This window comes from Rhinichthys klamathensis, unplaced genomic scaffold (genome assembly GCF_029890125.1).
Source record: "Rhinichthys klamathensis goyatoka isolate OS25496 unplaced genomic scaffold, OSU_Roscu_1.1 h1tg000104l_1, whole genome shotgun sequence".
Lineage (NCBI taxonomy): Eukaryota > Metazoa > Chordata > Actinopteri > Cypriniformes > Leuciscidae > Rhinichthys > Rhinichthys klamathensis.
The window spans coordinates 1696634-1721159 of NW_026606643.1; the positions used below are offsets into that span (position 1 = coordinate 1696634).

The window sequence follows — 24526 nt, forward strand, 5'->3', positions numbered from 1 at the left end:
TAGGCGAAAAAACAGAATGTGACAAATGAAGTATGTCCGAATTGATGACCGGATGACCTACTACTGCCAACTAAAAATCTGAAGAGTACATACGATGAACACTTTACTATCCCATGAGGCCACAGGAGATGATTTATGAATGACAGTGCAGCAAAGAGAACTGACACTAGTTCACATGATAATGTCTAGATTACACTCATACTTCACACGAATACTATATAGAACATACTTTTTTAGCGGTTGTGAAGTAATTACTTATTCAAAACAAGTACCTACTCAAGAGAGTATGCTATTTCAAACGCAGCCATTCACAAATCCTCTCCCGTGGCCTCATGGGATAGTAAAGTGTCTATAGTATGCACATTTCAGAATCTCTCCAGAAGTAGTAGGTCATCCGGGTACTTTTTGCCTACGCCTTTATCATGAGAACGGTGAATTCTGACATTCTTCTTTTGTCACATACTGTTTTTCGCCTACTAACCTATAAAGTAGGGAGGAATATGGGGTTATAATTGTTGCATTATTCCAAATGAATAGATTGAGATTCACAAACACATGTAAAGAGATTCACAAAAATTGATAAAACTCACAAATAAATCAAATGAGATTTGAGCGTCCAAACGTCCATAAAATGAGTTCATTTATACTACAATAGCATGATTAAAAGAAAGAATATATATTTACAAATGTGTTTTATGTCACAAACACAACTCTGCCTGGCATTTATTAGTGAACCGCTTTCTGTGCATTTGTAAATCGCTGCACGCATTGGTGAATTGCTTCTTGTGCATTTGTAAATCCCCTCACGTATCTGTGGATTTTGAAACACTTCTAGTGTCGACGTGCAGACAAATCCACAAATAAGTGGACTCCACCCACCGTTTCCTCAAGCCAATCAGATAACGGCCACATTGAACTGACCAATCGTAGCACGTTCACGCTACAACCAATCACGTTAGGCTTTACACTCGAGGCGGTTGCAGATCCATGACCATGACTATTTAACGTCCAAACTAGGTCCACTATTTGGACGTCCAACCATGACCCAACTTGGACGTCATATTGACATTCAACATTTGACCTTTGAACCGGGCCTAATTTTTTTGGACAGAGTTCAAAAAAGTGCAGCACGCACATCCAAAGTAATAAAACTGGGTGCTGGACGGACAGATATTTGCAAAGGTAAACAATGAGTCCGCACACCAGAAGATGCTCCTAAGCGAGTTTTAATAGTTGCTCACCTCGTGTAACGTTTCGGGCCCAGCCCTTCATCAGACACTAATTTTTTTGGACCTCATTTGGACGTCTATGACAGGTGCAGGAAATTTACATGATTAATATGCAATATTTTTTTATTTACAAATATCAACATTGTTGTTATCAACATGATTAAGACATATGAATACAGATTATTTATAATTATTTAAGATCATTTTCCAAAAACTCCATTTGATTGTCCCAGCAGCAGGTGATAACTGGAGACGCATACAAAGGTGTAATGCTGTAGCTCAAACAGTATAGCGTTGGCGCTTGCAACGCTAAGATCACGGGTTCAATTCCCAGGCAAAGCAAGAACTGATATGAATGTAAATGTGTAATGCAATGTAAGTCACTTTGGATAAAAGCGTCTGCCAAATTTAAATACATGGTGCAGAAAACATGTCCTCCACCCTTTTGAAACATGGGACTTCAATTATAGAAGTTGTATAAAAACGACGTCTAAAATTAGTCTAAATTTGATGTTGAAAAGACGTCCACATTTGGACAATAAATAGCCCTTACACGGAGGTCCCATGGACGTCAAAATTAGACGTGCGTTAGAAAAAAGGTCGCCTGGCGTTACATAACAACACCCTTCAGTGGACCGAAATTGGACGTCCAAAAATTACATAGAAAAGACGTCACTCCGACGTCACATTGCGCAGTGGGTAGTGTCTACACTGGACGCGGTGCAGCGCAGCACGACACGATGATTCATTGATAGTAAATGGATGCCCGTTCTTCTTCTGAAGTAGCGGCTACTACATGCAATTACACGAGGACAAATAATTTGCACATTTGCTTTGTCCAGTGTAGACAGCATTGGGAAAGACACGATGTAAGAAATGGCAAAACGGTTGATTTTGTCTTTTAAAGCACAATCGTGGTGACAAATAGGACATAGGACATAAATATTATGTAGAATACCAAATATCAGCCCAAATGACCATCATTGAAGATGTAACAGTACGAGCAACAGCGTCTACTGGTTTTGAGTGGATAATGCTATGCTGAAAAACACACCTTTGCATTTATTTTGGATGTTGTAAGAAACTTTTTTACAATAAAAAAATATTAAGTCTGATTCAAATGAAATATTATTTGTGTGATCAAGTGTTTTACAAAAATGCAAATCGCTTCTGCTGGGCATTTCACTTTTAAATGCATGATGTATCTTGGAAGGCAACAACATGTCCCACGCTTAAAAAGAACCCACCTATATCTTCTCTACAAACAAAGGAAATCGTAGTACAGGTATTTAATGTTTAAAATACGATTTAACATATTTTATTTTAAATCTCTTTATTAGTTTTCCTGCTTGGAACATCAAGTCCACAGATAATAACATTGAATTTATGAAATTATCATTCCACACTGTTAATACCCCAATAAAACCCTATCTCGAATAAACAACCTACAGCTTCCAATAAAAAAATAAACATAAAAAAATCAATTAAAAAAACCAACAACAACAACCGACACAATATTGATATCTTAAACAAAGCATTTTGCAAAATAAAATAAAATAAATACTCGGCTTAAGTGTCTATTTAACATATTTAATGCTAGATCTTTAGATCCTCGGACCTGCTGCATATTTAAAACTTGACTGAAGTGGGAAAAGCTGTTTGCCGTTGTGACAGTAATTTCTACGGTGGCCGAGAGAGCTCAACGCGCTGCAACTGAAGAAAACACATCCAAATAGAAAAAAACGCATGCAAACAGAAAAAAACGCCTGCAAATAGAAAAAAAAAACACATACAAATTAAGAAAACATCTTAAAATTCAGCTTAAAATTCTACTTTATTTATTTATTTTTGCTAAACATACTGATATTACATTTTGTTTATGACATACGAGTTGTATACAATTGTACAAAATGTATTAACAATATGTTCAATGTCATCAGGATACAAATGAGAAAAGAACAATGAGATGAAAACTAAAATAAATAAATAAAAAGGATAGAGAAGAAGAACATGAAGGAAAGATATTTATCTATACATCAGTTACACTGTACAAATTGTTTCATGTTATGTTTAAATTTTCATAAAGAAAAGTTTCATAAGAAATGTTAGGTAATGTAGGGTCCAAAGTTGAGACACATAGATATATAACGCACATTTTAAAAGCTTTTTTTGTAAAGTAAAAATAAAAATGTATTTGCAACCGTTATGTTAACAGCATTATATTTCTGTGGTAAGAACAGCTCTTCAGCTGATGGACACCGTGCTGCGTTGTCATGGGAACATCCCAGGTGAAAATAATGAGGAAATTACGTTGTCTTTCGTTCCTCCTTCATCAAGTGCGTTCCACACGGCTGCCTAACAGCACACTAGAGCCTTGCTCACTCCACAGTCCCACTTTAAGGGCTCTGCCGTCTGCCCTTCAAAGGGAGTAGGGCATAGGGAAGCTCACGAGCAATCATAGATGATGAGCAATATGCACGTCCCAGCCGGGTTCGCCACTTATTTGGTTCCCCTGGAAACATTTCCGTTGTGGTCTGTGTTATTTGCAGCACGTTTTCTGTATTTGGTTGTGTTGTGAACTTTTGCAGCGCGTTTCTGTATTTGGAGCACACGTGTGTTGTGAAACTGATGAAGATGTTTTTTCAATTTGTAGGTGTTTTTTTCTATTTGCATGTGTTTGCTTCAGTTGCAGCGTGTTGAGCAAGGGGGCAATCCATTAGCCGGAAGTTGAAGCCTCGCGGGAGCCGCCATTGTAGCAGACCTTCACTTGCTGTTAGCATCCCATTGACTCCCATTCATTTTGGCGTCACTTTGACAGCGAATAACTTTACATCTGAGGCGTCCAAAGACTTCATTTGTCCATTTTCTTATTTCTAAAGAAACACGACAATGTATAAAATGTTCCATTACTTTGTATCTTACGTTACGGCCCCGTAGAAGCCGTTTTTTTTAAAAATAGGCTAAAGATTGCGTCATAACCACGGGACTTTCTGTCGCACAATAGAGACATTACCGTATAGACAGGAGGAGAAGCTCGCTGGAAATCTTTAACTGTCTATGAGGCAATCGGGGGGACATGGAGGCACAAAGTCAAGGTAGAAGCCCATAAATAGAGAGTCTATAAAAGCAATGGGACAAAATATTTCAACAACGTTTTTGAGGAATTAGGTGATTCAGATTTGGCTTGGCACAGCTACTAGAAGATTTTCAACTGCCAGACTGTCGTCACGCTCAGTTTGAGCCTGCGCAGTCACTCAGACATCAGACAGGAAGTGCAATAATTGGGCTTCAGTCTTCTCCGTTGAAATCAATGGGGTCGCTCTGTCCATTTCTTTTACTGTCTATGGTGTTGAGTCTGTTCTATCATGAATTTCGTGACGCTTCCATAACGCGTTGTAACAGAGATTTAAGCGCTGTTTCTCTGGCATTTTCAAAGGCTCATAAAAATGTGTCTTGGCTTGATACACTGTCTAATGGTCAAACGAAATCCATAACTCTAACGAAATCCAAATTTTAAATATATTTTACTGAAGCAATTTTATGGGCCTTAGCCTTCCTATTTGAGCCAATGCAGATTAATGAGCAAAGTTATTTCAGGGCAAGACCACCCTGATTGTAAAGCCTAACGTGATTGGTTAGCGTGATGCGTGAACGTGCTACGATTGGTCAGCTCAATGTGGCCGTTATCTGATTGGCTTGAGTAGAGGGTGGGTGAAATCCACAGATGCGTGAGGGGATTTACAAATGCACAAGAGGCAATTCACCAATGCGTGCAGCGATTTACTGTACAAATGCACAGAAAGCGGTTCACAAATAAATGCCAGGCAGAGTTGTGTTTGTGACATAAAATACATTTGTAAAAAAACAAAACAAATTGTATTTACAATTGTATTTGCAAATCTCATTTTATTTATTTGTGAATTTGTTACATTTTTGTGAATCTCTTTACATTTGTTTGTGAATCTCAATCTATTTATTTGGAATAATGCAACAATTCTAACCCCATAGTAGTAGGCCTATCATGTGATTTCGGATGCAGCCATTCGCTTGTAATGATGTTACCTTCAGAAAGTATCTGAATGAATTGTTTTAGTGAACCGATTCAAAAGATCCGATTCACTGGGATGAATAAAACCACTAGTCACAGTAGTGACAGTAACCGTGCATCTGACCACCTGGTTTACTCGCGAGACGGACATTTTAAACAGTAGGACACTACAAATTGAGTGAAAGCAAATGTATATCAACACTTTCCCGACAAAGCCAACTGGTTCATTCTGAGTGATTAGGCAGCGGGTTCCTATTCAATGAAGTCTATCATAATTAAATGATGGTGCCCTGTCGTGTAATGTAAGTTTACGTCGTTATTATACCATGCGTCTGCCCAAACAAAACGGTGTCTAGATCCAGTGAGAATCAGTCCGCTTATGTAAAGCCATAATTTGAATCTCAGCACTCGTGAAAGAGTCGCTGCAGTGTTACCGCAGTCACGGCACGTCACCTCGCAGCGTCAGCAGCCTCTGAGAACCGTTTGTTATTGTTGTCTCGCCTCTTGCCAACCTGCATCTTTATGAAGCGAGATCACAGGACTGCTGTCAATCAAATCACCACCTGCTCACACAGTCGGGCATCACGGAGACAGAGTTTGAAAGAAAGGAAAATGACAGGATGTGTTCGGAAACGAGATCGATTTACTTGTAACAGTGTTGCATGTTTCAACCCATGCCATTCAAAGACACGTGATGGTTCTGTGTACTGCTGCATTCTCCCATAGGAAACGAGTTTCTTGTCAGTTTAATTCAGTTATGTCTCGTGTTTGAATTTATTTTTTATATTTTACATAATTTTTATTTTATTCCAAAAAACGGATAAAACAATTACTATTTTAATTTTGGTTTAACATTTATTTTACTACACTACTACAAGTATGTATGTCAATACATTAAATACATAAATATATGATAATAATTAAGATGCAGTACAAGTGTAATGTATTACAGTTCATATGCTACTCTCTCTCGGTCGACTGTGACTACACGTGCGTACCTTCACGGCCACCGTAGTTACAGATGTTACAACCGGCTAGCGTATTATTACGCTGTCTTTCATTCATTAAATACACTAGACACACAATACAGCCGGTGAAATATCCCAAAGACTCAGAACGTGCATAGAAATGTTTCGAGTTAAACAGGGTTATCTGGTCATTACCGTTGACCGAAGCCGATGCGAGGCTGTTTATTGACAAAGCAATCATTCATTAGCTCGCCGTGCTTTGTTAGAGAGAAATGCTACTCTTGTCCAAAAAATCAGCTCATTACAGTTGATAGATAGTGAATTCGGGCAGCGACGAATGATTGTATCGATTGAATCGATTGGTTTGCATGGCATTATGCGAGAACCTGGATTCAGCTGATGTTAACGCATGTGGAGAGTGAACAATGAGGAGAAAGAAAGGACAGTCAGCATCCTCACATCATGTGGATCCCTCGGGTAGGCTGTGTTAAGTTTGACAGTATGAACTTGAGATAAGAGCCTGTTCATTCGCTTCCATAATGAATGATGATGATTTAATAATGTTTTATTTAATGTGACTGGTCATCCTACAATGGTTAAATAAAAGACCATAAATTTGAGTGTGCTACCCAGCAATGATAAATAGATGCAAATGAATGCAAATATTCGTCATCGCCGTATATTTATATAACATACATTTATATATATGAGTTATTTATATGTTATATATTTATATAACATATATAAATATAATAATATATACACACATATGTAAACAGACTTTTTTATGTTAGATGCTCGATTAGCCTATTTTTGTGAAAAAATAGGGATTTGAAATGCTCAAAAAGTGAATAAATGGATTATAACTCCTGCATAAATATAATTTAGATAGAACCATAAAATCCCCTAAAAATACAAAATATTAAATAAAAAAACATTATCGAACTAAATAGTACAATCATTTCATTGAAAGAAAAAAAAAAACAGGTCATTTTTGACTGACATGCGAACAGAACCAGAGGGTTAAAAAGGAATATTTTAATAAATTTTTATATTTTAATTAATCAAGACCGAGTTTTCACACTTATGCCTTGTCCTTTCATCATTGGGAAGCTCTCATACACATTATGTATCTATATTTAAGCAGATTACCTCTGTACCTCTCATTGGTTTCATAAGGATTAATTCAATTTGAATATGTGATTCATTTCAATTTTACATTTCAAGCTTTCTATAGATATAATTCTTATCATGACTGAGGCACGTATACACCGTAGACAGGTATACACTAAGTTTTGGCTCATTTTTGTGATGTGCTCCACAAAGGAGAAAAATCCCGGCGCGTTCGTCATGCCAGAATTAAACCCTGATTTTAGAACAATGCGCCACTCGGCCAGGTGTGCCAAAACGCTTATTATAAACTTCAATATTTCATACAAAATAATCACAGAACGCAATAGCACAGCGTGCTTCAACATAAAAAAGCCACCGGGGATATAAATAATTCAGCTCATCAGGCAGGGATATTGAGACCAGAGGGGGGAAATCCCTCCACCACCCCAGCAAATCACCACCTAATATCACACGGCTGGAAAAGGCTCTCAGCCAATCAGATTTGAGAACCAGAAAGTTTTGTGTGTGTGTGTGTGTGTGTGTGTGTGTATGTGCTATGTGTATGTATGTGTATATATATTCATATCCAGTATATATGCTCTGAATATTAGAGCAGTGTTGTCTTGCGAGTACAGTAATAAGCCTCTCAAGGGCATGCATTGTGATTTTGCCACAGTTAAGGAAATGCTTAATTCCAACAGAGCCAGACACTATCATTCCAGAGACTCCTGAAACCAAACGTCCATCAGGATCATCTTTCTCCACTGCCCTTTCTGACTCTGACTCAGATATTGAGATATCAGGCAGTTCCATGATGCCAGTCAGGTCAGTCCTCAACAGCTCAGTATTTGTGCTTGAGGCATTGTAAATGTAAATGACATAATATAAAGCACCCTCTCAATGAAAAAATGTTTACAGACACTGTATGCTGCAGTAAAATCCTGTTAAAGCCGATAGTTTTTTCTTCCCTTTTGTGACCTATATCTGAGTGAAAAGGCTTCTCGAACAAGAATACAATGTAGGGCGGGACTTTTGTCATTGGGGAATTGATTGGATGGTTGTGGTTTGCTATTGGACGATCTTGTATGAGTGACAGGCCCCGCCCTCACGCCAGTAAACACATCATCAGAGAAGAGATGATGCTGCAAGAGGGATAGATTACATTTCAATTAAAGATTACGAGGGCACAAGAATAAAAAAAAATGAGCATGGATAAATTATTTATAATGAATACCGAAACATTCCTTAAAAAAAATATGAATTGTCCATTTTGATTTCATGATGACTTGAATTGGTTAACTGTAATTTACCTCACCATATATGATGAAAACTAGATGGTTTATCATTGCATTATACAGTACAGTATGTAATTTTACTGTAAAATGCTGTCAAATTTATGGTTTTTGAAAGGAAAAGCTATGAATTACTGTAAAATTTATGGTGAAAACCGTATAAGAACATTCAAATCCTTGCATAATCACATATGGTTATATTTTATATACATAAATACAATTTTTTGTAATCAGTAATGTAAATTAGGGTGTTTTGTGTTACATTTATGTTATGTAGATGTTTATTGCATTATTTAAGTGTCGTGCGTGTTACCCTGATGGCGTTTTTGTGAGTGACCAACCATGTGCATCGATTTGGTAGTTCAAGTTATTATATTGGTATGGTATATTAACATTATATCACTTAATGAAATACAGTTATAAGTTGTAAGACACCAATCTGCCATCCCGTAAAACATGAAACATTGTTAGTCTATTTTTTACGTTGAATTTCTTGCAAGCCCGGCGGGCAGTTTTTTTTACTCTATATTTAATGGGATATATAACAATATTTTGTAATTTATATATATATATATATATTTGTATAACTTAACAGGATACAGTGCATGCTTTGAACAACTTTTTTTGTCTTGTTTTGTCTGGGTTTTTTTATATCACCTGACTAATTGATAATGTTATTGACTAGTTTCATTACCAGTTATTATCAGTTTGATCAAATATTTGCAGCCCTACAAAGCTGTACAAAGGAATGGCAAAAACAGTCTGGATGTGCTTTGAACCACCATTATTGAGATTAACTGATTATGCTAATAGCCTTTATGCTTTATACGGTATGCTTTATACTTTGATATCAAGGCAAGTAGAGCGTAAGAAAAAAGCGTCATCGTCTGAGGATGAACTATCACTGTCTGACGAGGAGGAAGTAACTGTGGTGAAGATGGAGAGAAGACTGAAGCACAACAGAACAACAAGATCTACCTCACAAGCTCCACAAACACAACAGAAGGGGTCACGAATGGTAAAAACAAGCATTTTCTAGACCCAGTGTGACAATTTCGGGGGTTCATCCCAGCCATCGTTTGGGTTGCATGGCAATAATCATCTCATTGACGTTTTAGGTGACCAATAGCGCGCACCCCTCGCCCCTGAAGACGTCTGGGATGGCAGGTACAGATGAGCAGAGTCACTCCACCAATCTAAACTGCTCCCATGATAAAAACTCAATGATCACTTGGATGGTTTCAGAGTCTGAGGTGAAGATGCATTTGCTGCATTGATTCGTGTGTTGCTGAGCTTTGTTGACATGCTCTCCTTTCCAGCATCTGATTCGGTCCAGGAGAGGAGAGAGCAGCAGATGTGTGGCACTTCCCAGGAGAGCGACCGCAGAAAGAGGCGGGCTTCTGAGGTGAGCTCACACGCAGTCATTGGAATAACGTGGGTCGTTCCCTCTCTGATAATACTGACAGCAAGGAGTTTGTGCCGCTGCAAATACACCAAGGCTAAATTGAAGAGAGTGTCCCGATCAAGGACACCAACAGTATGTCTTTCTACCTGTGACTGCCAGGTTACGGTTAATCCCTTTTCAAGATGATGTATTAGTCTATTAGTCATTGGCGAGGGTGTGTGCGTTCACACTAGGCTTATGGAGCGCTGCAGGGATGACGTATTCTTGTAGGCCAACCCAGAAGTTCGCATCACCCTGGTTCCCTCGACAAAAACCCAATAGGATTTTTCCATTGGCCTTTGAATTGAAGAAAACAAGCTCTGATATCAACAAACGTTCACGATTCTTACATGTTTTGTTCATCATGGTAATCTTCACCAATTAACTTTTGAAGCCTAAATACAATCAGCAGAAGTAAGAAGCTAAATATAGGTTATAATCGAACAACACTATTGTCTCATGACTTAAACATCACCATCACCAAGTTTCCAACAACTCTTTCAGTCTTTGTTTAACCCTCTGGTACTGTTCGCGTGTTGGTCCATTTTTTTCAATGAAATGATTGCACTATATTTTAGCTCATTAAATGTTTTTATTTAATATTTTGTATTTTTAGGGGATTTAATGTAATATATTATATTTATGCAGTAGTTAAACTGTAGTCCAACTTAAACTGTCATAAATCTTTAATGCTTTGAAGCACAAACTTACGTTTTTAAAGAAGACATTTGGCAGATTATTGTTGAAGTGAAAAAAGTTTAAAAAAGTGAACTTGAAAAAAGTTATACAATTTTCATTTATTGTAATGAAAAATGCACAAATTTTTTTTTTATATGAAATATATAATAAAAAAATTTATATGAAATATAAAATATATATATTTTCCAAAACATGTTTTACTCTAAAACTGAGAGAAAATCAAAGCCATAAATCTAAACAAACTGTGTTCCAAATTTGAGGTTGATATCTGAAAAAAATTGCTTTCAGTAAGAATCTGTTTGTGCGCAGTACCAAACGTTTCCACTAGATGAAATTCGTCATTTTTGACCGCGAACAATACAAGTGTGACTATTTTTTTCAGGACCATTTAGCCTTTTTGAATCATGCCCATGATATATCTGTGTTCACACAGCAAGTGCCAAAACCTTTACCAAGTTTCGATTCCAATAAAGTAAAAAATGTATGTAAAGATGTAAAATTTTAAGTTAAAAAATGACCGAACAGAAACATATTCCCTGAAAGTTTGAGTTGAAATAGTGTGCAAGAGTTCCATTATAAACTCAACGAGGCTGTGAAAACGGACTAGTGAGCAGAGGAGTTTAGACAGATGTCTCGAAAACATCTGTAGTCTCATTTAGATGCTTGTTAGCAAGTACAAATTTTTTTTAAAAAGACAAGTAAAAGCAGACAAGTACAAAAGTAAAAGCTTTAAAAAATATCACAAGGGGGTATTACCTATGTATGTAAAATAAAACACCTATCAAAACATCTAAAACATCAAAATATCTTAAGTTTGTGTTAATCACAGACTTTATTTCAAATTGAACCAAAAATCCGTTCATTGACTTTATGGAAATGAAAGTGCTAAAATGCGAACTCTTTTCTGGAGTTTGGCCTACAAAAAAAGCATCATCCCTGCAGTATTCAGGGAAGTGGGCCACAACAGTGTTTCATGTCTCATTAGATGGATGATTCAGAGGAAGAGGGGCCTGAGCCAGGATCTAAAGATCAGGAACGTATGCTGAGAAAACTCCAGAGGAAGTTCCCTCATCTGAACAAGAATGTGAGTCATCACTGACAGAAGCACACGCATGTACACCAGATATTTGTTTGAGCTTGAGGGCTAAAGTTGAAGTGTGCGACTTCCCACAGGAACTCAGGGATGTGCTTCAGGAACACAGCTGGCTTATTGAGGATGCCTTGGAAACACTACGAATGTTCTCCGATCTTGGTGAGGTTTGATAGGATATTTATCGTGTATAGCTTTAAAATCGCAATTGACATTAGTATTATTTTGGACTGTTATTATAGTATTTCAAAAGCAGTTTGACAGTAGTAACACAGTTCTCATGAAACAATAGCCAACACTTTACTATCCCATGAGGCCACTGTAAAGGAGTCTTCATAGTTATAAATAGCAAAGAACATCGTAGATCACAACAATGATGAAATGGTGGAAGTAGTATGTTTGCATAAAGCAACAGCATAAATCAAAACTGCCTAATGTTACTGAATGAAATGTCGACCCAGGACGAGCTTTTGGACTGTGAAGCTTTGGGGGTGTCGATGGACTCGATCTACTCCATCTGTGTTTTTGATCATCGTTCTGAATCCCATCTGGATGTAGTCTTTGACAAAAACGCGATTTTCTCAGCTTCTTGCTCAAAATGTTTTTTTTTTTTTTTATGAAACTTACCCGCATTCAAGTGTTGATAAAAAAGAATTCATGAAGCTAGAATAAAACTGTTTTATATATACAGTATATGTTTTGATATATTGCATGTTCAGATATTCATACAACAGAATATTCTGGGGGGCCGTGAAACAATTTGAGAAAATGATTAAAAATGGCTGGAGATGACTGGCAACTTTTTTCAAAAACCCTGGCGATGAAGTTACTATAAACAGTTACAGAAACAGATGATTGGGTTTGAGAATGTAATTTTGGTGGCCCAAATTTGCTGGTATGATGGAAAAACCGAGCATCTTTTTTTTGCAAATTTTACACAGGTAAAGTGTATATTTTTTTTAGTTTGTGCCTCTAGTGACACCAAATGGAATTGCAATATATACGTATTTATTAAAATACATTTATTGATTAAATATGTTTATTTTTAAATTATTTATGAACTGTTAAATTCAAATTTTTGTTTATTTATTTTACAGTCCGTTTCTGGCTCTTATTCCTCTTCCTAAACGACGGCTATAACTGGTCTTGAACTGTGTATTGGCATGTATTATGGCAGTAGCATCACAGAAAAAAAATATTGAATTAAAAATGAAAGTTTTTACCTAAAATGTCAACATATGTTTGGCTATAAACATATGGCTATGTTTTTTTTTCCTTCCAGAAAAAGATTCTCATGTAAAATTTAAAGTCTCAGCTGGACTTATGTTTTTAATAGCATACATTTAACTGGTAGTTGCTTTGCAATTACAATTCTAATTGAATTTAAACATGATAGCGTATGAGAACAAAGATTCAACGTAAGTGTCATAATTGTCCTAAAGCTTACATTCTTTCTGTACGTTTAGTGGTTGAGTCTGAGGATGATGCCTCTCAAGTATCCACTGCTGCCAAACGCACCAGACGGGTCGCAAATACCCGCCAACAAGCTCAGGTTCCCCAACTTCCCACTAGCCCACCCCAACCGAAACCACGCAGACCTCTTGACGGGACCAAAACACCTCAAAGGAGTGCAAAGCAGTCGGTAGTCACAAAAAACGTATATGTGAGCTCGTCTGAGGAGTGCAGTGACTCTGAGGCCTCTATGGTGAATGTATTACTGGACTCTGACTCTGACCAATCAGATGAGACTCTATCCAAACTCAAATCAGAGATCCTCAGCTTCTTTCAGACGGCTTCTGCGGATGAGCTCACACTCATTGCAGGATGCTCCTTGAAGAAGGCTCAGAAAATCACCGAGCTGAGACCCTTTAAAAGGTGGAAAGACCTGGTGAGAGAACTGTGCATTTTGCTTTCTGTTTATAACTGCCAGAACATTTAGGCCATGATCAAAGAGGAACACTTTTGCACATCTCTTTCTCAGGATGATGCCATGCACAGAGGAAATGGTCTTTCCATTGAGCTGCTGGCTGGATGTCGGGAGGTTCTGAAGGAAAGGGAAGTTGTTAAAGGTCTCATGAGCAAGTGCGAGGAGATATCTGTAAAACTGATCCAAGACGTGACCCAAATGATGAACAACGGCCCGGGCTCTATGAGCCAGCCCCAGATCCTCACTAGCACGTAAGATTTAACATCATAGATTGTGGAAAAATTGATTGTCGAGTGATTGATTCTTAATTTTTTATATTTTTGTCTAGATTCCAGTTGAAACCGTACCAGCTGATTGGACTGAACTGGCTGGCTTTACTACATCAGAACAAACTTAGTGGAATCCTGGCAGATGAGATGGTAATAGAATGATAGTCCTTTTATAAATGTTTAGTGATATTATGAATATGATCTCAATGTTCATTACATGGCAAGGACTGCACATTTAATCACTAGGATGTACTTTCTTAATTTAGGGTTTGGGGAAGACCATCCAGGCCATCTCGTTCCTGGCATACCTCTATCAGGAAGGGAACCATGGGCCTCATCTGATCACCGTTCCTGCTTCTACACTTGGTGAACAGAGCAATGCGCGTCTAAATAACCATCAGCATAAAACATCCAACCTTCTAAATCATCTTAATTTGTTGTTACTTTTACAGATAATTGGGTTCGGGAACTGAAACTTTGGTGCCCCAGTTTCAAAGTGCTTGTATATTATGGTAAAACCAAGAATCTTTTTGCAAACTTTTTACACATTTTGTTCTTCACTAAACACACAAAATGCATTTTGTAATTATATAAATATATATATACTGTATATATTAGTGCTTTCAAATTGATTAATCGCGTTTAATCACTGAAATAATTTGCCGAAGTGATATGGAACTGTATTAGGGTCAACTGTAGTGTATATATATATATATATATATATATATATATATATTATACCACAGGGCTGTTGAATGCTTGAATCTGATTGATTTAACGAACGTTCGAAGGTAATTTTCATGGAAACATATGGCTAAAGTAGTTCCAGGCAGGTCTTGACCACATTACAGTTCTATATCACTTCGGCAAATGATTTCAAAGGTCCTTACAGACTACAACAGCAAAAGAACCAAAACTCGCAATGACACTGACCCAGCAAATAAATATAGTAAACAATAGGATAAAAACAACACATTATGTCCATGTTTTTTGCCACCAAATTCCATTTTATGATGTACGAAAAGCACGTAGGCTACTCTTTCTCCCGCTCTCCCTCTCAAACGCACAAACATAGGCCTACAGTACGAACACACACTCACACAGAAACGTGTTGACAGCGCTGCTCTGATGATTTTATCAGTAAAATAGATTCAAATCTTAAAAGCTACATGGCATTTCTCACTAGCGAGGTAATAACGGCGCTGTTCTTGGAGCAGATAAACTTAAGGTTTCGCTATTAGTAGAGATGCTGCTGCCTGAACACTGTTGAGAGATGCACAGATTCAGGTAATCGCATATCCTTAATCTCTCTCTCTCTCTCTATAACTGCATTAATAACTGCATTAGTCTGCTATCTGTGGCTCAAGACTCCATTACTAGCTCTAAAATTACATTTTGGAATTAGCAACTGAGGCTTGGAATTTGATGCGTAAGAAATTAATCCTACACACAAGAGTGTTTTCAGGACAAATGCCTGACAAATGTCTTGAAATACATCATCTGAACAATGTTTTGAGGTGTGGTAACTGTATAAGCAGAATAATTGACTCCGCACCACCTCGGGTGTGCATTATTTTTCTAATAATTCAACGGCCCATTGTCAAGTATTCCTATATATATATAGCTTATTTTTCCGTCCCCCCCCCCCCCCCCCCAAACACTCCCTGAACCTACCAACGCCTCATACTCACATAGTTTGGTTGAGCCAATGCTGCTGTGTTTGGCTCGTTCGGATGCTGAGATAAACCAAGGCTTTGATAGCACTACAGTGTATACACATTTGTGGGAGAAAACAACCTACAAAAAGCTTCATTTACATGTTAAACTGGGAAAGGAAATGTTTTATCATGAATAAATTACACACTTAACTTTTAATGTAACATTTCAAAGAAAATGTTGGTGTCAATCTAACTGATTTATTTCGGTAGGGTCTGCTGAGGATCGCAAGTATATGCGCTACGAGATCCTGAATCAAATAGTGGATTACAACATCATTGTCTCCACGTGAGTATCGAAGTTCAAGCTCTCAAGATTGCCCTGAACCCTTGAAGAAAGAGTCGAGGCGTCATATCCTTCATCGACCACCTGCATGCAAATCCGAGAAGGGTACCAAGCATGAGGCGTCTGGGGAAATATGTATCTTTTGAACTTTGTTACACACACAGAACCACGAGCCGTGAAGCTAGCATAGAAAAAGCAGCCTTGTTAAAGACATAATAATGATGAAATACTCAGCGTTTGAGTGAACGTGAAAAGGTCCTAGTAAAATGACCCTGTCCCATTCATTATTTATGGTAATGAAACATGGCTGTGCCTCATGTCCTGCCCCTTAATACCTCAGCTCATTAAATGGTCTCTTGTGCACAGTTACAACCTGGCTATTGGAAATAACAGTGACCGCAGCCTGTTCTGCAAGCTCAAGCTGGAGTATGCCGTGTTCGACGAAGGCCACTTGCTGAAGAACATGAACTCGCTGCGCTACCGACACCTCATGGCCATCAACGTAAGATCCCTATAAGTTGCATGTATAGCTGTCGTCCATAGCAACGTGTCAGTGGTCATTAAGAATAAATGCCTTGAGCTCTATTACAGCCACATGTCTGTTTTTGTAAAAGCAGGACTGTGTGCGGCCCAGATGGGGTTAAACTGCCTTTGCCCCCTCAGGCACTCAGGTTTCTCCTCCATTTGTGTCCCTCCAGGCCAAATATCGACTGCTGCTCACTGGAACCCCACTGCAAAACAACCTACTCGAGCTCATGTCCCTGCTCAACTTCATCATGCCCAGCATGTTCTCCAGCAGCACTTCACAGATCTCCAAGATGTTCTCCATGGTAGAACTTGCACACACCTAAATGTCCATCTTTTATCCACCTTATTTTTCAAAGTAAGAGCGGGCCGTGCTAAAGCAATCTTCCCTCTTTAGGGGATGCACCTTTATTAAAATTCTTGCTGATATTTATTTATAATTATGGCCAATTTAATTTAATCCAATTTTGGTTTTGATACAAAAATCATTTTAACGTTATAATGTGGAATATGAAAAGAAATGTATTCATTTTACTAAAGATTAACAATTAAATGTAAAAAGCGGAAATTAGCATGCAAAGTGAAATTTGCAATATTTGCCAGTTTAAATTCAACATCGACCAATACAGATCAATTTAAAATCTCTAATTTCTGCTGATAACCAATATTGCACTGATTTTTTTTTTTGTGCTTCAGAAGATTTATTTTGTTTTTGTACCAGCATCCGCATACCTTAGCAACACCCTAGCAACCACCCAGCCATTCTCCAGAGAAAGCATCCAGAACACCTTAGCAACACCCTAGCAACCACCCAGAGAAAGCGCCCAGAACACATTAGCAACACCCTAGCAGCAGCCTAGCCATGAATTAGACAAAAGCACCCAGAACACCTTAGCAACCACCTAGCCATGACCTAGAAAGCATCCAGAACACTTTGCCATGCCTAGAGACACCTTAGCATCAAGACCAGCACCATTCCAATTGTCTTCAGTAAATGTAAAAATGTAGTTCCAGATATTTCTTTAATCTGTCTCCACCAGAAATCTTCAGAGGAGCAGAGCAGTTTTGAGAGGGACAGGATCACCCAGGCCAAGCTTATCATGAAACCCTTCATCCTCAGACGTGTGAAGAGCGAGGTACATCAGCATGCATAGTCCATATGCATTTTGCATAATGCATGTGCTCTCAGAATGCATGCCAATGTGGAAATCTGTTGGACAACATCTCAAATGCATTATTCAGTCTCACAAGCAGATGAGGCACTTTGCTTGTCATGTTGACCCTCTGTGACTCCAGGGCACTCGAGGGGTTCACTGACAGATGATGATGTGCCCGACAGGTCCTGAAGCAGTTGCCTGCCAAAGAGGAGCAGGTTGAATTTTGTGCCATGTCCGAGAGGCAGCAGGAACTCTACAACGCTCTTTTCCACAAACTGAAGCGCTCCAGTAATAGAGAAAGTATGTGTTTGAGGGAGATAGTGTTGTAAAATGTACTGGCTTCAGTATACAGTATGCGAATCATAGTTTATTAACCATGTCTTTCTGCAGGACGTGAGCTGACCAATGTGATGATGCAGCTGAGAAAGATGTCCAACCATCCGCTCCTTCACCGGCAGTATTATACCACAGAAAAACTCAAAGCCATGAGCAAACTCATGCTCAAGGTCTGAGATATTTTCATATGAAGTTTTACATGTTGATCAACCCCATATTAGGTTCAGATCTTATCAGGTTCAGACGAAATCGGTGGAATTCTTACATTTTCTGGCTGATTTTAAGTAAACTGAATTCACTATGGCAAGTCACTATTGTTTCCATCTTATTCTATCCAAGAACCATCCATTTATTAGGATTATTTATGAAGATGAATAATGTTTATACAACAATTATTATTGTAATATTATAAAACAATTATTGGTAGCACTGGTGACGTAGTTCCACATTACTACATGTACTTACTACAGTAATAACAGTAAATTATGCATAATTACAAGTAACTAACCCTAAACCCTAACCGTCACTCTATAACTACAACTCGTAGTTAGCTACAACATGTAGTTAATTAATATTACTCAGTACTTATTCAAGGTAGTACAATGCAACTACGTCACCTTAAAATAAAGTGTAAGCAATTATTGAACAACAAAATAAAATATGATATTTTGTATAAATATTTTTTAATTATTATTTTTATTGACAAAGAATTATTATTAATATTAGGCTGCTGAGGAAAGTATGCATTTAATACATTTCAGAGCAATGGTTGTCAATGAACAGCTATTCAGAAAATGAATAAATAATAATATTTGTATGATTATACAACTACAAAAACAATTACTGAACAACAATAAAAATATAATATTTTATTTTATTTAAAAATGAAAAATACTATGTATTATTAATATTATTATCATTATTGGCCACAAACAGCTGTGTGGACAATAATTATAATAATACATCAATTCTATCAATTATTTAATTCTCATTATTAACAAGAATAATCAAATATTTAATAATAAAAAAAATTTATTGCTGTATAATGATGATTTAGTTCATTTTTTAAAGCAATTTTAAAAAAATGGCTCTGCATTTTGGTCGTACACAAACAAACAAATATTTGTATTAGTATAGGTCATAACAGAAATATTGGTCAGTCTTTGTGTTTGAGCACAATTATATAACTGTATAGAACATCTTGTATTGTTACGACTGCATCTTATCTGAAGAGTCTGTGTGCTTTACCGTTAATTGGCTGAAACATTCCAGGAGCCGAGTCACCGTGACGCAGATCCCGCTCTCATCAAAGAGGACATGGAGGTGCTCTCCGACTTCGAGTTACACCGCCTCTGTCAGCAGTATTCGGCACTGCAGGAATACCAACTCGACACAGAAATACTGCTGGACTCGGGGAAGCTCAGCCTCCTCGCACAGCTGCTGAACTCCCAGAAGGAGAAGGTTGGGGGAAAACAGATTCCTGTTTATGTTCTGCAGACCAAATTACATTTTTAATAACCCTTCAGGGTATAATGAAAGTTATTTACCTGTGCAGAGAAATGCACTTCCAAATTACACCATACTGATACTGTCAACTATATAAGTACGTATATACTTGTTTTAAGTAAAGCACACAGTAGACATCATCATATTCCAAACCTGTATGACTTTCTTTCGTCTGTGGAACACAAAAGCAGACATTTAGCAGAATGTTCATGCTGCTTTTTTCCATATAATGAATTTTGTCCTCTCATTTCTCTCTCTCTTTCCCCCAGGGGGATCGAGTGGTGCTGTTTAGCCAGTTCACAATGATGCTTGACATTTTGGAGGTGTTCCTGAGACACCATAAGCACAGATACATCCGGCTGGACGGTTCAACGCCCATGAGTGACAGGTAAACACACTATTATGTCCAATGTTGCTCAGTAAATCCACCCTGCAAATCATCATCATGTATGTCCTTCTGGCATCGGCTCAAGCCCAGACTCATGACAGGAAGGAGTGACAGCGGTGATGTTGGCAGTGTGTGATGAGGTGGACCTGATGTTTATTGTGTCTTGTCACAGCTGTCGTAAATCAAGGACGGTGTCTCCTTCACTGACACTCAGGTTCTCCATCCGTGTCCTTGAAGACTTTGTCTGTCTTAATTTCATGGTTTTGTTGTGTGAAACGTTTGTTTGAGCCATCTTGTTTTGTGTTCTACCTGTGCCGTTATTGTTTTGGCAGGTGTGGATGAGTTTTTGTTTTGGGTTTTGTTTGCAAGTAGCTGTTTTGTTTGATAATTTGACCTTTGGATAGTCTGATGTTAGAATATTATAACCCGTTTAATGGAAAAATGGGCATTATTAAAAATGTATACTACTACTGATAATTATTCTAAGATTTTTATTCTAAGATTTTATTCATTTATTGTGAGATTTGTTTTATTGTTTTTGAAAGAAGTATCTTGTGTTCACAGAGGAGCCATTTATTTGAAAAATTTAGTAAAAACAGTGATATTCAAAAATATTATTACCATTTTAAATAACTATTTTCTAATTTAATATATTGTAAAATGTAATTTATTCCTGTGATAAAAGCTGAAATTTCAGCATCATTACTCCAGTATTCAGTGTCACATGATCATTCTAATATCATGATTTGGTGCTCAAGAAACATTTATTATTATTATCAGTCTTGAAAACAGTACTGCTTATAACTGCTTAATATTTGAGTGAAAACGATACATTTTTTATACGATTTTTTTTATTAGTTGAAAATTCAAAAGAACAGCATTTATTTGAAATATTCTGTAACATTATAAATGTTTTACTATCGCTTTTGCTCAATTTAATGCATATTTGTTGAATAAAAGTATTTAATTCTTACAAAAAAGAATCTTACGAACTTTTGAATGGTATTATACATGTTCATCAAGAGATTGTGCTCTTTAAGGGTTAACTGTTTATCAAAACCTACTGCTACCCTTTTAAGTTAGTAGATGTTGAACTAATTCTTAAAATAGATACAATTTCCAATGTTGCTGATGAATTAAAGTGCTTCTATAATGCTTTTTTTGGATATTACCTTTCATATAGTGTAATATAGCTGTTTGTGAATGTAAAAGGACTGCAAACTTTCGAAGATCAAAGTGCACGATAAAGGAAGTTACTGTTTTCTAAAAGAAAGAACTTATTCAGGTTGTTGACATGTTGAGGAAATTGTGTTTTTTGCACTCCGAAAGCAGATCCACTTTGCATACATTTCCAAAGCATGAGGACTCATGTTTTACAGTAGTGATTCGAATTACTGTTGCACTGTGTATACAAGTGCTGATTAAGCCTCCAGAGCTGAAATTCAAATATGGAAATTGGCATTTCGTTTCCGACAGGCGCTGTAAGAAGTAGACCAATCGACCAGTTGATGGTCTTGTTGGCAGTCCTGGTAGACGGTCCAGTCTGCTGTGATTGGTCTACTCTGCTCTGATTGGTCAGACGGTCCAGTCTGTCTGACTAATCAGAGCAGAGCAGACCAATCACAACAGACTGGGTCATCTGACCAATCAGAGCAGAGTAGACCAATCACAACAAACTGGGTCATCTGACCAATCAGAGCAGAGTAGACCAATCACAACAAACTGGGTCATCTGACCAATCAGAGCACAGTAGACCAATCACGACAGACTGGGTCATCTGACCAATCAGAGCAGAGTAGACCAATCACGACAAACTGGGTCATCTGACCAATCAGAGCAGAGTAGACCAATCACGACAGACTGGGTCATCTGACCAATCAGAGCACAGTAGACCAATCACGACAGACTGGGTCATCTGACCAATCAGAGCAGAGTAGACCAATCACAACAAACTGGGTCATCTGACGAATCAGAGCAGAGTAGACCAATCACGACAGACTGGGTCATCTGACCAATCAGAGCACAGTAGACCAATCACGACAGACTGGGTCATCTGACCAATCAGAGCACAGTAGACCAATCACGACAGACTGGGTCATCTGACCAATCAGAGCACAGTAGACCAATCACGACAGACTGGGTGATCTGACCAATCAGAGCAGAGTAGACCAATCACGACAGACTGGATGATCTGACCAATCCGAGCAGAGTAGACCAATCACGACAGACTGGGTGATCTGACCAATCCGAGCAGAGTAGACCAAATCACAACAGACTGGGCCATCTGACCAATCAGAGCAGAGTAGACCAATCACAACAAACTGGGTTATCTGACCAATCAGAGCATAACAGGCTCTCGGAAGGAAGGGGTTTAGAGAGACGAATCCTTTATCGAACCATTTCAGACACTGTGAGAAAATATGCTGCAATGTATATTATGACAAAATTAAAGTTTTTTGGACCAGGGATGCATGTAAACCTGTTGTAGGAGACCTCCAAAACTAAATGAAGAACATTTAAAACAGCATAACAGGGGCACTTTAAAATATACCAGATATGAATATGACAAGAATATAACAAATATCAGCTGATAACCTGTATGGTACCAATATATATATAGTGCATATCATGCGTGGTAGATGTCCACCTTAATTGAATTATTGTGATAAGGATGTAAAGGGGAAGTATTACAATAGTGTGTGACCATGACCAACCACACTTAATCTGTTTTATTCATATAGATCACTGTCCTGCTCGACTACCATTGTTTTCTTGGCCAAAGCACTTAACCCCATTATCCATAGGAACCATTGCCACTGTTAGCATACTGTAAATCACTTTTTCACTTTTTTTTTCACTTGTAAATCAAAGTGTTTTCTAAATGCCAATTAAGTAAATGGTCAGTAACTGTAAATCGTGACTGGGCTTTTACAGAATTGGGCTGATTGACCAGTTCAACACAGACCAGGACATATTTGTGTTCCTGCTGTCCACCAGAGCCGGAGGACTGGGCATTAACCTGACTTCTGCCAATGTGGTCATCCTTCACGATATCGACTGCAACCCTTACAATGACAAACAGGCAGAGGGCCGCTGCCACCGGGTGGGACAAACCAAGTAAGAGACACTGCACATGTGTGTCCCACAGTAGTCTTTGCTGTTGTTTCACTAGCGATTTGTCCTCACGCTTTAATATCTGAGTGCATGTGTCCCGTTAAAGGACGGTGAAGGTGATCAAGCTGATAAGTAAGGACTCCATAGAGGACGCCATGCTTCGAATTGGAGAAAGAAAACTCAAACTAGAGCAGCACATGACCGCAACTTCAACCGAGGAGGGTGAGAATACTTTAATGAAACTCGCAGGGATTTTCACCTGTGTTTTGTTTGCAAAATGAATACATATATGTTTGGTTCTTCCAGATGAAGAGGACACGTTACCTGATGATATGACCTCACTGCTCAAAGCTTCTCTTGGACTCTGAAATCTGGCTCAGACTGCAAACGTACTGTGATATCGTGACACTTGACTGAATCTGAAAGAAAAGAAGTACTGTAGCACATTTAAGTTTTGCATTTTCCTACAACACCTGCAAAAATGTGAGGTTCAAATGAGCAGATGTTTACTTTTCTATTGTACTTGGCAAAAATACTGTAATGTTGTTGTGTTTGTTTGATATTTTTTTTGTGTTTGTGGAGTTTTAAATCTGCATTTGTTTGAATACAAAAAAAAATGTTGTTGAAAGAATTTTTGTTTTGCAAATAAATTGTTTATTTGCTATTTCCGGAGTTAGTCTTGATTTTGTGGTTTCGGTCTCGACTTTGCATCTCAGATAAGGTCACATTCAATTTCCAGGTGATAATTACCTCAATCATGGTTGGAACGGTATCTTCAACTGTACAGAACATTTCATGAGAATCAACTGGATTCCATGGCCCTGATTTAGCTTCTGTATAATGTGACTCACTGCCCAAAATATATGCTTCAATAAATTAAGCATTTTCTCTGTTTTAGTTTTTTTTTTTGATGGACAACATTGTCATTGTCTTGGACTAACAGTCAAATCCAAACACTAATTTGTGAAAAAAGTTTTAAGTCACTTGTAGTAATTCATCTAGGGCTAGGCTATAGTCTCAAAAATAAAGGTGCTTTATTTGCACTTATGGTGCCATAAACAATCCTTAACATCAATGGAACTTTTCCATCACAAACTTTTCCAAAAAGTTCTTTATATCTTTATAAGTTCTAATATTCTTCACACTCAGAAAAAAAAAATACTTTTTAGAACTGTTCACTGAAACGCTCTTTGGGCGTTCAAAATATCGGTTCAGACACAAAATGTGTTTTTACATTCAACCATCATCGTCAAAAAAAAAATCTTTTTTTTTTTTTTTTTTAAATTGACATATGATGGTTAAGATTCAGAAAAGCACAATTGCTTACCGTTTTAAAAGTTAATAGTTAAATAAAAACTCTGTAAATCATACCAAGGCATGTGTGACGCTGTACTGTAAAAAATATTCAGGTCTCTGAAAA

General features: G+C 37.6%; 1 protein-coding gene across 1 annotated transcript; it reads left to right on the forward strand.

The window, feature by feature from the left end:
- The first annotated feature begins 6255 nt into the window (after positions 1-6255).
- On the forward strand, positions 6256-23656 carry smarcad1b (SWI/SNF-related, matrix-associated actin-dependent regulator of chromatin, subfamily a, containing DEAD/H box 1 b). Its single transcript, XM_056253280.1, has 23 exons — positions 6256-6722; positions 8060-8183; positions 9506-9668; positions 9769-9817; positions 9970-10055; positions 11779-11877; positions 11967-12045; positions 13350-13771; positions 13865-14061; positions 14139-14229; positions 14346-14445; positions 14532-14591; positions 16008-16083; positions 16447-16582; positions 16779-16910; positions 17646-17741; positions 17945-18062; positions 18153-18268; positions 19371-19559; positions 19874-19992; positions 22927-23109; positions 23213-23328; positions 23413-23656. The coding sequence occupies exons 1-23, from the start codon at positions 6671-6673 to the stop codon at positions 23472-23474; spliced, it is 2865 nt and encodes a 954-aa protein (XP_056109255.1). The 5' UTR covers positions 6256-6670; the 3' UTR covers positions 23475-23656.
- The last annotated feature ends 870 nt before the right edge of the window (positions 23657-24526 follow it).

Coding starts and splice junctions, on each gene's coding strand:
- smarcad1b (XM_056253280.1), top strand. CDS start 6,671: ATGAGGAGAAAGAAAGGACAGTCAGCATCCTCACATCATGTGGATCCC. Junction 8,184..9,505: donor AGTTCCATGATGCCAGTCAG/GTCAGTCCTCAA, acceptor TTTGATATCAAG/GCAAGTAGAGCGTAAGAAAA. Junction 19,560..19,873: donor TGAACTCCCAGAAGGAGAAG/GTTGGGGGAAAA, acceptor TCTTTCCCCCAG/GGGGATCGAGTGGTGCTGTT.